The sequence below is a fragment of the Convolutriloba macropyga genome, chromosome 5 (genome assembly GCF_964194025.1).
Source record: "Convolutriloba macropyga chromosome 5, txConMacr16.3, whole genome shotgun sequence".
In the NCBI taxonomy this organism is placed as follows: Eukaryota; Metazoa; Xenacoelomorpha; order Acoela; family Convolutidae; genus Convolutriloba; species Convolutriloba macropyga.
The window spans coordinates 15,004,975-15,018,238 of record NC_134472.1 but is presented as its reverse complement, the minus strand read 5'-3'; the positions used below and the strand labels follow the sequence as shown (position 1 = coordinate 15,018,238).

At 36.1% G+C, this 13,264-nt stretch overlaps 2 protein-coding genes across 2 annotated transcripts in view; one reads left to right on the top strand and one right to left on the bottom strand.

Moving 5' to 3' along the window:
• LOC142339158 (transitional endoplasmic reticulum ATPase-like) overlaps positions 1-13,264 on the top strand; it is a 622,037-nt gene that overhangs the window by 154,068 nt on the left and 454,705 nt on the right. The window lies entirely within an intron of this gene.
• LOC142340281 (uncharacterized) lies at positions 7,142-8,064 on the bottom strand. The gene is made up of 2 exons (XM_075390855.1): positions 7,545-8,064; positions 7,142-7,371 (listed from the first exon to the last, which is right to left on the bottom strand). Exons 1-2 carry the CDS (start codon positions 8,062-8,064, stop codon positions 7,142-7,144), a joined length of 750 nt encoding a protein of 249 aa, XP_075246970.1.

Below are 13,264 nucleotides of genomic sequence, written 5' to 3'. Positions count from 1 at the left end.
AGAATGGGAGCTTTTAAAAGACTTATACTATGGGTTGAAGGTACTGAGGATAAAAATGACTTAGATATAAATTGATCAACTGCTTATGTGGGAGCTTTTAAAAGACTTATACTATGGATTGAAGGTACTGAGGATAAAAATGACTTAGATATAAATTGATCAGCTACTAGAATGGGAGCTTTTAAAAGACTTATACTATGGGTTGAAGGTACTGAGGATAAAAATGACTTAGATATAAATTGATCAACTGCTTATGTGGGAGCTTTTAAAAGACTTATACTATGGATTGAAGGTACTGAGGACAAAAATGACTTAGATATAAATTGATCAGCTACTAGAATGGGAGCTTTTAAAAGACTTATACTATGGGTTGAAGGTACTGAGGATAAAAATGACTTAGATATAAATTGATCAACTGCTTATGTGGGAGCTTTTAAAAGACTTATACTATGGATTGAAGGTACTGAGGACAAAAATGACTTAGATATAAATTGATCAGCTACTAGAATGGGAGCTTTTAAAAGACTCATACTATGTATTGAAGGTACTGAGGATAAGAATGACTTAGATATAAATTGATCAGCTACTAGAATGGGAGCTTTTAAAAGACTTATACTATGGGTTGAAGGTACTGAGGATAAAAATGACTTAGATATAAATTGATCAACTGCTTATGTGGGAGCTTTTAAAAGACTTATACTATGGATTGAAGGTACTGAGGATAAAAATGACTTCGATAACAATTGATCAACTGCTTATATGGGAGCCTTTAAAGGACTTATACTATGGATTGAAGGTACTGAGGATAAAAATGACTTAGATATAAATTGATCAGCTACTAGAATGGGAGCTTTTAAAAGACTTATACTATGGGTTGAAGGTACTGAGGATAAAAATGACTTAGATATAAATTGATCAACTGCTTATGTGGGAGCTTTTAAAAGACTTATACTATGGATTGAAGGTACTGAGGACAAAAAATGACTTAGATATAAATTGATCAACTGCTCATATGGGAGCTTTTAAAAGACTTATACTACGGATTGAAGGTACTGAGGATAAAAATGACTTAGATATAAATTGATCAACAGCTTATATGAGAGCTTTTAAAAGACTTATACTATGGATTGAAGGTACTGAGGAGAAAAATGACTTAGATATAAATTGATCAGCTACTAGAATGGGAGCTTTTAAAAGACTTATACTATGGACTGAAGGTACTGAGGATAAAAATGACATAGAAATAAATTGATCAACTGCTTATATGGGAGCTTTTAAAAGACTTATACTATGGACTGAAGGTACTGAGGATAAAAAAGACTTAGAAATAAATTGATGAACTGCTTATATGGGAGCTTTTAAAAGACTCATACTATGTATTGAAGGTACTGAGGATAAGAATGACTTAGATATAAATTGATCAGCTACTAGAATGGGAGCTTTTAAAAGACTTATACAATGGATTGAAGGTACTGAGGATAAAAATGACTTTGATATAAATTGATCAACTGCTCATATGGGAGCTTTTAAAAGACTTATACATTGGATTGAAGGTACTGAGGATAAAAATGACTTAGATATAAATTGATCAACTGCTTATATGGGAGCTTTTACACGACTTATACTATGGATTGAAGGTACTGAGGACAAAAAAGACTTAGATATAAATTGATCAGCTACTAGAATGGGAGCTTTTAAAAGACTTCTACTAAGGATTGAAGGTACTGAGGATGAAAATGACTTAGATATAAATTGATCAGCTACTAGAATGGGAGCTCTTAAAAACTTATACTATGGATTGAAGGTACTGAGGATGAAAATGACTTAAAAATAAATTGATCAACTGCTTATATGAGAGCTTTTAAAAGACTTATACTATGGATTGAAGGTACTGAGGATAAAAATGACTGAGATATAAATTGATCAGCTACTAGAATGGGAGCTCTTAAAAGACTTTTACTATGGATTGAAGTCACTGAGGATGAAAATGACTGAGAAATAAATTGATCAACTGCTTATATGAGAGCTTTTAAAAGACTTATACTCTGGATTGAATGTACTGAGGACAAAAATGACTTAGATATAAATTGATCAACTGATTATATGAGAGCTTTTAAAAGACTTATACTACGGATTGAAGGTACTGAGGACAAAAATGACTTAGATATAAATTGATCAACTGCTCATATGGGAGCTTTTAAAAGACTTATACTACGGATTGAAGGTACTGAGGATAAAAATGACTTAGGTATATTTTGATCAACTGCTTATATGAGACCTTTTAAAAGACTTATACTATGGATTGAAGGCACTGAGGATAAAAAAGACTTAGATATAAATTGATCAACTGCTTATATGAGAGCCTTTAAAAGACTTATACTATGGGTTGAAGGTACTGAGGACAAAAAATGACTTAGATATAAATTGATCAACTGCTCATATGGGAGCTTTTAAAAGACTTTTACTACGGGTTGAAGGTACTGAAGATAAAAATGACTTAGGTATATTTTGATCAACTGCTTATATGAGACCTTTTAAAAGACCTATACTATGGATTGAAGGCACTGAGGATAAAAAAGACTTAGATATAAATTGATCAACTGCTTATATGAGAGCCTTTAAAAGACTTATACTATGGGTTGAAGGTACTGAGGACAAAAAATGACTTAGATATAAATTGATCAACTGCTCATATAGGAGCTTTTAAAAGACTTATACTACGGATTGAAGGTACTGAGGATAAAAATGACTTAGATATAAATTGATCAACAGCTTATATGAGAGCTTTTAAAAGACTTATACTATGGATTGAAGGTACTGAGGACAAAAATGACTTAGATATAAATTGATCAACTGCTTATATGGGAGCTTTTTAAAAGACTTATACTATGGATTGAAGGTACTGAGGATAAAAATGACTGAGATATAAATTGATCAGCTACTAGAATGGGAGCTCTTAAAAGACTTTTACTATGGATTGAAGTTACTGAGGATGAAAATGACTGAGAAATAAATTGATCAACTGCTTATATGAGAGCTTTTAAAAGACTTATACTCTGGATTGAATGTACTGAGGACAAAAATGACTTAGATATAAATTGATCAACTGATTATATGAGAGCTTTTAAAAGACTTATACTACGGATTGAAGGTACTGAGGACAAAAATGACTTAGATATAAATTGATCAACTGCTTATATGGGAGCTTTTTAAAAGACTTATACTATGGATTGAAGGTACTGAGGATGAAAATGACTTAGATATAAATTGATCAGCTACTAGAATGGGAGCTCTTAAAAACTTATACTATGGATTGAAGGTACTGAGGATGAAAATGACTTAAAAATAAATTGATCAACTGCTTATATGAGAGCTTTTAAAAGACTTATACTATGGATTGAAGGTACTGAGGATAAAAATGACTGAGATATAAATTGATCAGCTACTAGAATGGGAGCTCTTAAAAGACTTTTACTATGGATTGAAGTTACTGAGGATGAAAATGACTGAGAAATAAATTGATCAACTGCTTATATGAGAGCTTTTAAAAGACTTATACTCTGGATTGAATGTACTGAGGACAAAAATGACTTAGATATAAATTGATCAACTGATTATATGAGAGCTTTTAAAAGACTTATACTACGGATTGAAGGTACTGAGGACAAAAATGACTTAGATATAAATTGATCAACTGCTCATATGGGAGCTTTTAAAAGACTTATACTACGGATTGAAGGTACTGAGGATAAAAATGACTTAGGTATACTTTGATCAACTGCTTATATGAGACCTTTTAAAAGACTTATACTATGGATTGAAGGCACTGAGGATAAAAAAGACTTAGATATAAATTGATCAACTGCTTATATGAGAGCCTTTAAAAGACTTATACTATGGGTTGAAGGTACTGAGGACAAAAAATGACTTAGATATAAATTGATCAACTGCTCATATGGGAGCTTTTAAAAGACTTTTACTACGGGTTGAAGGTACTGAGGATAAAAATGACTTAGGTATATTTTGATCAACTGCTTATATGAGACCTTTTAAAAGACCTATACTATGGATTGAAGGCACTGAGGATAAAAAAGACTTAGATATAAATTGATCAACTGCTTATATGAGAGCCTTTAAAAGACTTATACTATGGGTTGAAGGTACTGAGGACAAAAAATGACTTAGATATAAATTGATCAACTGCTCATATGGGAGCTTTTAAAAGACTTATACTACGGATTGAAGGTACTGAGGATAAAAATGATTTAGATATAAATTGATCAACAGCTTATATGAGAGCTTTTAAAAGGCTTATACTATGGATTGAAGGTACTGAGGACAAAAATGACTTAGATATAAATTGATCAACTGCTCATATGGGAGCTTTTAAAAGACTTATACTACGGATTGAAGGTACTGAGGATAAAAATGACTTAGATATAAATTGATCAACAGCTTATATGAGAGCTTTTAAAAGGCTTATACTATGGATTGAAGGTACTGAGGACAAAAATGACTTAGATATAAATTGATCAACTGCTCATATGGGAGCTTTTAAAAGACTTATACTACGGATTGAAGGTACTGAGGATAAAAATGACTTAGATATAAATTGATCAACAGCTTATATGAGAGCTTTTAAAAGACTTATACTATGGATTGAAGGTACTGAGGACAAAAATGACTTAGATATAAATTGATCAACTGCTTATATGGGAGCTTTTTAAAAGACTTATACTATGGATTGAAGGTACTGAGGATAAAAATGACTGAGATATAAATTGATCAGCTACTAGAATGGGAGCTCTTAAAAGACTTTTACTATGGATTGAAGTTACTGAGGATGAAAATGACTGAGAAATAAATTGATCAACTGCTTATATGAGAGCTTTTAAAAGACTTATACTCTGGATTGAATGTACTGAGGACAAAAATGACTTAGATATAAATTGATCAACTGATTATATGAGAGCTTTTAAAAGACTTATACTACGGATTGAAGGTACTGAGGACAAAAATGACTTAGATATAAATTGATCAACTGCTTATATGGGAGCTTTTTAAAAGACTTATACTATGGATTGAAGGTACTGAGGATGAAAATGACTTAGATATAAATTGATCAGCTACTAGAATGGGAGCTCTTAAAAACTTATACTATGGATTGAAGGTACTGAGGATGAAAATGACTTAAAAATAAATTGATCAACTGCTTATATGAGAGCTTTTAAAAGACTTATACTATGGATTGAAGGTACTGAGGATAAAAATGACTGAGATATAAATTGATCAGCTACTAGAATGGGAGCTCTTAAAAGACTTTTACTATGGATTGAAGTTACTGAGGATGAAAATGACTGAGAAATAAATTGATCAACTGCTTATATGAGAGCTTTTAAAAGACTTATACTCTGGATTGAATGTACTGAGGACAAAAATGACTTAGATATAAATTGATCAACTGATTATATGAGAGCTTTTAAAAGACTTATACTACGGATTGAAGGTACTGAGGACAAAAATGACTTAGATATAAATTGATCAACTGCTCATATGGGAGCTTTTAAAAGACTTATACTACGGATTGAAGGTACTGAGGATAAAAATGACTTAGGTATACTTTGATCAACTGCTTATATGAGACCTTTTAAAAGACTTATACTATGGATTGAAGGCACTGAGGATAAAAAAGACTTAGATATAAATTGATCAACTGCTTATATGAGAGCCTTTAAAAGACTTATACTATGGGTTGAAGGTACTGAGGACAAAAAATGACTTAGATATAAATTGATCAACTGCTCATATGGGAGCTTTTAAAAGACTTTTACTACGGGTTGAAGGTACTGAGGATAAAAATGACTGAGGTATATTTTGATCAACTGCTTATATGAGACCTTTTAAAAGACCTATACTATGGATTGAAGGCACTGAGGATAAAAAAGACTTAGATATAAATTGATCAACTGCTTATATGAGAGCCTTTAAAAGACTTATACTATGGGTTGAAGGTACTGAGGACAAAAAATGACTTAGATATAAATTGATCAACTGCTCATATGGGAGCTTTTAAAAGACTTATACTACGGATTGAAGGTACTGAGGATAAAAATGACTTAGATATAAATTGATCAACAGCTTATATGAGAGCTTTTAAAAGGCTTATACTATGGATTGAAGGTACTGAGGACAAAAATGACTTAGATATAAATTGATCAACTGCTTATATGGGAGCTTTTTAAAAGACTTATACTACGGATTGAAGGTACTGAGGATAAAAATGACTTAGATATAAATTGATCAACAGCTTATATGAGAGCTTTTAAAAGACTTATACTATGGATTGAAGGTACTGAGGACAAAAATGACTTAGTTATTAATTGATCAACTGCTTCTGTGATTTTTAAAAAGACTTATACTATGGGTTGAAGGTACTGAGGATGAAAATGACTTAGATATAAACTGAAACTGCCTATGCGGGACCTTTAAAAGACTTATGCAGTACAATTTTTCTGTAACTCGAGTTGAAAAGACTTTTTTATTCAAACGGGAAAAACAAAACATAAGTCACAAAAACTAAAGCAAAGTTCTTGCACAGAAGTTAATTGTCGTCACTATCAGAGTCAACTTGTACTACTCTCCATTTCTTTATTCTATCTTCATTGATAGATTCTTTGTCTGATATCAGCTCCAGCGTTCGTTTTGCGCACTTTTTCATACTTTTTGAGGGTCCGGGATGGTTGATGGGTTGCTCTTCTGTTGAAGAGTTAGTAGAAACATGAATGGGGGATACGGGTCTTGGGTCTAGAAGACTAGGCGACGAACCTGATTCAGCAGCCTGATCGTTTATAAAGGAACATCTTTCAATTTCGTCCTCAATCACTTGTTGAGTCAGATTTGCAAAATCTGCAATGTCCGCTTCAAGCTCATCGTCACTGTAAACACGCTGATTGAGACCGGGATCAGGCGGAGACCAGACTTCTGCTGACATTTGGGGACCTGTGTATTGAGTTGGTTGTTGACTTTCTGGCGTTAATGACTCGGCAACGTGTACAACAGTTTCTTCCTCGTCACTCGAACCCCAATCTGGATCCTGTACTACGTTACGCATGAACATTCCCTCGCGCTGTGATCTTGTCGTTTAAAATGGTAGAGTTGTGATCTTGTCGTTTAAAATATACCGCTTGTCATCGTATCCCGAGAGTGACTTCTTGTTGCACACAACTGTCATTAGTTGGTGTTTGCTCGACGCAATTCTGGTGTTGATAAGTCGAACAGTTTCTCCTCCTGTGAGAACCTTTTTGTATAATTCATGTGTCATCATGCGCCTGGCGTCTTGAGTCACACATTTCGCCGACTGCTTTGCAAGAACTAAAATAGAAGTTCATGCATTCTAGTTTTTGTTTTTCACTTTTTTCTTTCGTTTTGTCTTGGAAATCTAATCCTAGGTCTTTTTCCTACTTTTTATCCGGTTTTTCTTTACTCATTCTGCTTTTTGTTGTTTTCTTGGTTTTTTTCAGGTTTTGAAAAAAAAGTTGACTAACCATCTGCCAGTTTGATGGAATACAGCTTTGGCTTCAACCCCACAAACTCAGAAATAATCTTGCCTCCCATCTCATCTTTAAATTTTAGTGTCACCCTTGCGTTGCTTTGATCGTACATCTCGTGATTAGTTGGAAAGTTTGAGAAATCGAAAAGGTCCTTCACTGTGGTCTTCCGCTTCAAGTCTGCAAAGAAGTCGTTTGAGAAAATTTCATAAACAAACGAGTCCGTGTCCGAGTACAGTAGATTACAATTAAAGTGTTTCTTCATTGTATTGTAGTGGAAGTCGTACATGAATTTCTTCGAAAGATCTAAGATGCAAGCACCTACGATAGTTGGTGTGTCCCACTCTATTTCAGTCTGATTCAAGCTTATCGTTGCCAAGTTCTCATCAATGATTTTGAACGACTTCATCTGTGGAGCGCTGGTCCATTTCAGTGTCTCTTCTTCACTTCGAGCCAGTTTTACTTTTATGCGATTGCGTTTCCCCTCACACGTTTTCCCAAATGCGCTGTTCACCATTAGTTTATAGAAGTTCTCCTCGAACTTGTTCTTGGCTTGCTTTCGCTTCTGAGTGTTCAACTTTACATATGGCGCTAGCCATTTCGATTGGTTAAAAGCGAGTGATCGATGTAGTTTTTAAACTTTCAACCCCAACTGTACGTAGAGCTTCAAAGTTTGATAGTGCAAAATGTAGTTCTTTTTGGGGAACAAGGTCTGGATCAATTTGTTACTCGAAGGCGGCGCATTCATCTGCATATCATTCAAAAGCTCCTCCTGATAGTCACCCAACAAGCATGCGTCAACTTTCTGTTTTGTTGGGGCCAAGGGAAAATCTGAATGAAGATCATGAAGTTCATCTGGGTACAACAAATCCACTTCTAATACGTAGCCACTATCGCTATTGTCAGGTTTCTCTAACACGCTTTGGATGAACGCTTTTTGAATTTCAGGATCCCAGTTTCCGTCAGTGTACTCAAAATTGTTCAATGGCAATGGAAACTTTTCCATTATGCCCCCATACAAATTGTTTGCATCAATCATCACTATGAAGGTTGAGGGTGTTTTGGGGTTGAAATTTGGTAGATATTTGTTGTTCGCTACCACCAGCCGCTTGTTGTAAATCGAGCTTACGCCACCACGGATCAATCCCTCTACCATATCCAATTGTTCTCTCTCTTTTAGGAGTCTCAAAGGCGCTTGAGATAACTTTAACATAGCATCACCAGAGAGATTGGAAGCGGTATAGTACTGACAGCAATCCAGTCCGTATGTTTCTTAACACACCTTGCGGAAGCAGAGCATAACTGCAGCTAGAAGAAACACATCAGTTTTGAGATACAAACTATAGTAATCTTCAATTGTTTCACATTGAAACTTCTCAAAAACTTCCAGCGCATGTTTGTACTCGTCTTCTGTAACGCTCACTTGATACTGTTGGAGACTATTCATTCACTTTTCTCGTGGTGGGAGTGCGGTTTCTTTCAGTTTAGTGAAATTATCAATGTAACAATAGGGGAAAAATCCCTTCCGTTTCATCAATTGCACTGAACTTTCTGGCCAATCCTTAAAGTGATGTTCTAGCAAAGTGAATTGATCAGAGGGTAAGTTTTGTGCTAGAGAATCCAATGACGAGGTCATGAAACGAAATGAGTCTAGTTGCCTGATATACTCATACACCGGTTTCATTACTTCATTCTTGTCCTGACGGTTGTAGACTAGAACCCCAATTTCAAGAGCTATATATTTCTCATCTGTATTTGGAACAATTGATACAGTATTTCGCATGCTGCTACCCTGGAGAGCGAGAATTACATGGTGAAGATCGTAGTTTGAGAGATTGTGTGCAAATAGCGGAATATAGTTGAGAAACCTCCTGTTGATGTTACATGTGTTATGCGCCCATCCGAGGAATTCTCCAGTGAAGTGACAAGTATCTAGAACTGTCGGGTTATTGAAACTGTGTTCCAATGGTTCTTCACATATCCAACAATTGGCGGCATCTTCTTTCGCGATGAGGGGCTGGCCAGAGAAATATTTGTGTTGCTGTTTAACACTGTAACCTCGTTTTGCTATGGTTTCCAAAGACTGATCAAATTGTTCCATGACCTTCGGTCCTGTCAAACATTCAAAATGAAACGGTTCAGTTTGGTTCTGAGCAACAAACAACATTGCATAGCTGCACGGTTTATGTATTTCTATTGTTCTTGTTTCTGATTTGGTTGGGTTGTTTTGACATCCTGAGACAGGTTCAATTATTGACTCCAAGTCAAAAAAGCCAACAATTGGAGCAAACCAACGGGACTGAAACTTTTTGTAGACAAACGTTGTGTTTTTTGGCATACGCACGATTGCTGGTTTGTTCTTCCAGCAAAGTTCTAAATGTTTTTCATATCGTTCTTTTGAGGTGCAAACATGAAAACAGTTTCTACAAATATGATTATCTGTTCTAACTACTCGGTCCTTGACTTTATGAATAAGAGATCGCAGGTTTCTGATTAAAACGTAGTGATGCATTTGACCGTCGCTAAGAAGAAGAAGGTCCATGTTGAATTCACAGGACTGTTTTTTGGAAACTCGGAATGGTATCAGTCCGTTTTCAGCGTAGCTAAAATATTCAAACTTTTTTGTTTTTTATCTTTTTTTCCTCATTTGCGTTTGTGCCATAATCTTCTTTTTAGTTTTAAAGTTTTTCGAAAAAAAAGATTTTTACGTTGACGCAGAATACGTTATACGTGGACGCAATACGTTACGAAATACGTTGACGCAGACCTTGTTTAATTCTTCAAAGCGAGTCATCTGGTGGAAGCCCATAGGCATGTCAAACACACCATCTGCTTGTTTTGCAAGCGGGTTGTCTGGTCCATATGTTACAGGGCTGGTCATTCTGCGTGAAGGTGCACCAGGAGGAAGAAATTGAGGGCCAAACTTCAAATGGTAGGCGGCAGTATAGCAATACAGAAAACAAATCTCGTCTTCTCGGTTTCTGATATTCAGTAGAGAGCATGTGCGCGCTAGTTTGCCTGAAGTGCTAATTATGACGATGCCCTTATCGGTTTAGCTTTTGCTAATCGGATTTCAATGTTGACAATTTGGTTGAGAGTCCAACCGCTACCATGGGAAGCAAAATTGTTGAGCGCTAAGAGCATCTGTTCTACCATTGCATGGAGGGTTTTATCTGCAAGACCACCGAAATCCACTCGTTCCATTTTTGATGCAACATGAATCGAAATTCTATCGGGCTGGCTTGATGACAGATCATCATCGGTTTTCATGGGTTTGACGAGATCGATAACTGAGTTGAACTGAACTTTTTGTGAGTGTTGCTGAACACTAATATTGATAATGTTTTCAATCTCTCGCCGTTATAGCTGCATAACGTGTAATAGATCAACGTCTCTTGACCCGACGGTAATCTCATAGACTTTCAGTGTATCGCCGAAAGCGCGTTCGTTTGGTATGATGCCTGAGTCTTGTAGGTTGTTTACGTCTACACTCCAAGCTGGTAGGCCGTGGAAAGTGTTCATGTGCTCAAGATAATCAGCGTCTCGTGGAAAACTTTTTTGACAGTATATGCAGTATCGTGGACTGGTCGCCGCATGCTGCACAGTCATGTGTCCTGTTAGCTCATACAGGCTTCTCGTGGTGAAACCACATTCAGTGCACTCGAATGAGTTCGCTTGAGGATAGATCTTATGCACTTCTTTCCGATGTCAACGAACGCTTCTTCTATTTGCCAGTAGTTTATGACAAATTCCGCACTTGGCTTGCCCCATCCCACAAAATTGATTGTTGCTGTAAGAGAGTAACGGTGAAAGGAACGATTAATTAAAAAGTTTAGAAGTGACAAAAATGTATCAAGTTTGAATCAACTGAACGCAAAGGGTAAGGCAAAAAGCAATGAGTAATTTTTAAGTCCGGGGGACCCCGATTTCGACAAATTGATTGGCCAATCGGATGCAAGCAAGCTGTCTCTTATTTGTTTTTGTCGAGGGCCATCGCGTTACAGTGACGCAATTCAGCCTGGTAGCGTTACTTTTTGTTTACATAGCGCACTCGGGTGCAGACAAAAATTTGTTTACAAGCCATCAACACAAGTCTGAAGAACTTGAATCTGTTTACAAACCATAAACGTTTTTGTCATAGTTGAACGAATTAGTTTGTTTTTCCAGGGGAGGGGGAATTTGGTTCTTTATAAAGGTGAATTTTTGGTTGGTGAGTCATCGACCTAACTAAAAAGAAAGCGTGTATAATTGTTTACTTCATATGTTTTATAAACGACAACAGTTGAATTTCATTGATATCGGGAATGAATGGAAAATTATCATTGAGAACACAATGAGCTATATAAATGCAATAAAGTCCACACATTTGAGAGTCTGCAATTTGTAGGGGTTTATTTGTGTCACGTCTGTCTTCCATGAGGTCCACTATAATGCTATCGTTAATGCTTTGTTGAAATCGGTCTGATATGTGTTTATATGAATAAATGGGTAATGCCAGCGGGTCGGCAAAGTATGTTATTGGGTAGGCATATCTCTTTGCAAGCACAATCCAATGAGATCCAGGTGAAGATGCTGGTGAAGCGTTAACGATAGCAAATGAGTTGGTTGGCGTGTGCAAGGGGAAATTGTCAGCTGCATAAACCCGTTGAATTTAAACATCAAATGACCGGATTGCAGAATCAATTTGAATATTTTATCTTCATCCATTAGATTATAGGAAGAGCGCTTTTGGAAACGTTTCTCGAAGAATCGATATAAACTATTGAACATTTCTCCCCGAGAAATAAAATTTCAATGTTGCGGGGCAACGCTGCACCGAACTTGAGTTCCACAGATAATGAAGAGTTTGTTAGCTCGGGATGAATTAAATCATGTGTGGCTTCTTGAGTGCTGGTGAGATCAAACACCATAATGTAATGGTTAGGAAAATCAGATAGAGATATCCCGTGACCATTTTCTACATAAGCTAGTGCAGCCATTGAGTTGTAGTATAGTCGTTTATTATCAGTTGTTGACATTGGTGTGCCAGCTGTGGCGAACCCATTACAGTAACTTATTATCTCATTAAAATCAAACTTCTGGTATGAAAATGGATTGAGCGTATTAGTACCGATGAACGCATCGCTGCGGCACATGGCAACTATTAGTCTACGAGTAGGTTCTTTTGTGAAAATATCCTCCTGCTTCCAGCTCTGTTGCCCAGCTGTTGCTAGAAAAGCTTTCGAAATAACTTCATTATAGCGGTACATTGCAGGTGTCTTGAGAAGTGTTTTCTCGATTGCACCAAGCACAATATCGGAGACTGTCATTTTTCGCACGAACAAATTTGCTTCATCGATTTTGATTTTATAGTGTTTAGCCCCGTCTTCACTCACAATCGCAAAGTCATCCTGTGATCGTCGGAAAGAAATTCGCAGCGTTACTCCACTCGTTAGATGCTTCTCGCAAGAAAAGAAATCGGTAGCTATTTTTCCATACATTGTGAGTTGAGCAGATCTTCTCACAGTTTCTTGTCGAGCTGTGATTGTAGCGGCTCGGACGCCTGTTGGGTCTGCTTCATAATCATATCCTTGACATTTCAGCCAGGTTTTTTTTCATCCGATCCATGAGAAAATTCTGTTTCTTTGAAACTTTTGTGTGCGTAGTGCCCATTGGCGAAAGAAATTTTGATGCCGTTTGCTGACAATATGCAATCGGCGAAAAGGGAAAGTAAGAAA

Bases quoted from the DNA above. Each gene is read 5' to 3' on its own strand.
- LOC142340281 (XM_075390855.1), bottom strand. From the start codon at position 8,064: ATGGTGAACAGCGCATTTGGGAAAACGTGTGAGGGGAAACGCAATCGC. The intron at 7,372-7,544 runs GTTAGTCAACTT...CTTCTATTTTAG, and splicing joins TTCCATCAAACTGGCAGATG to TTCTTGCAAAGCAGTCGGCG.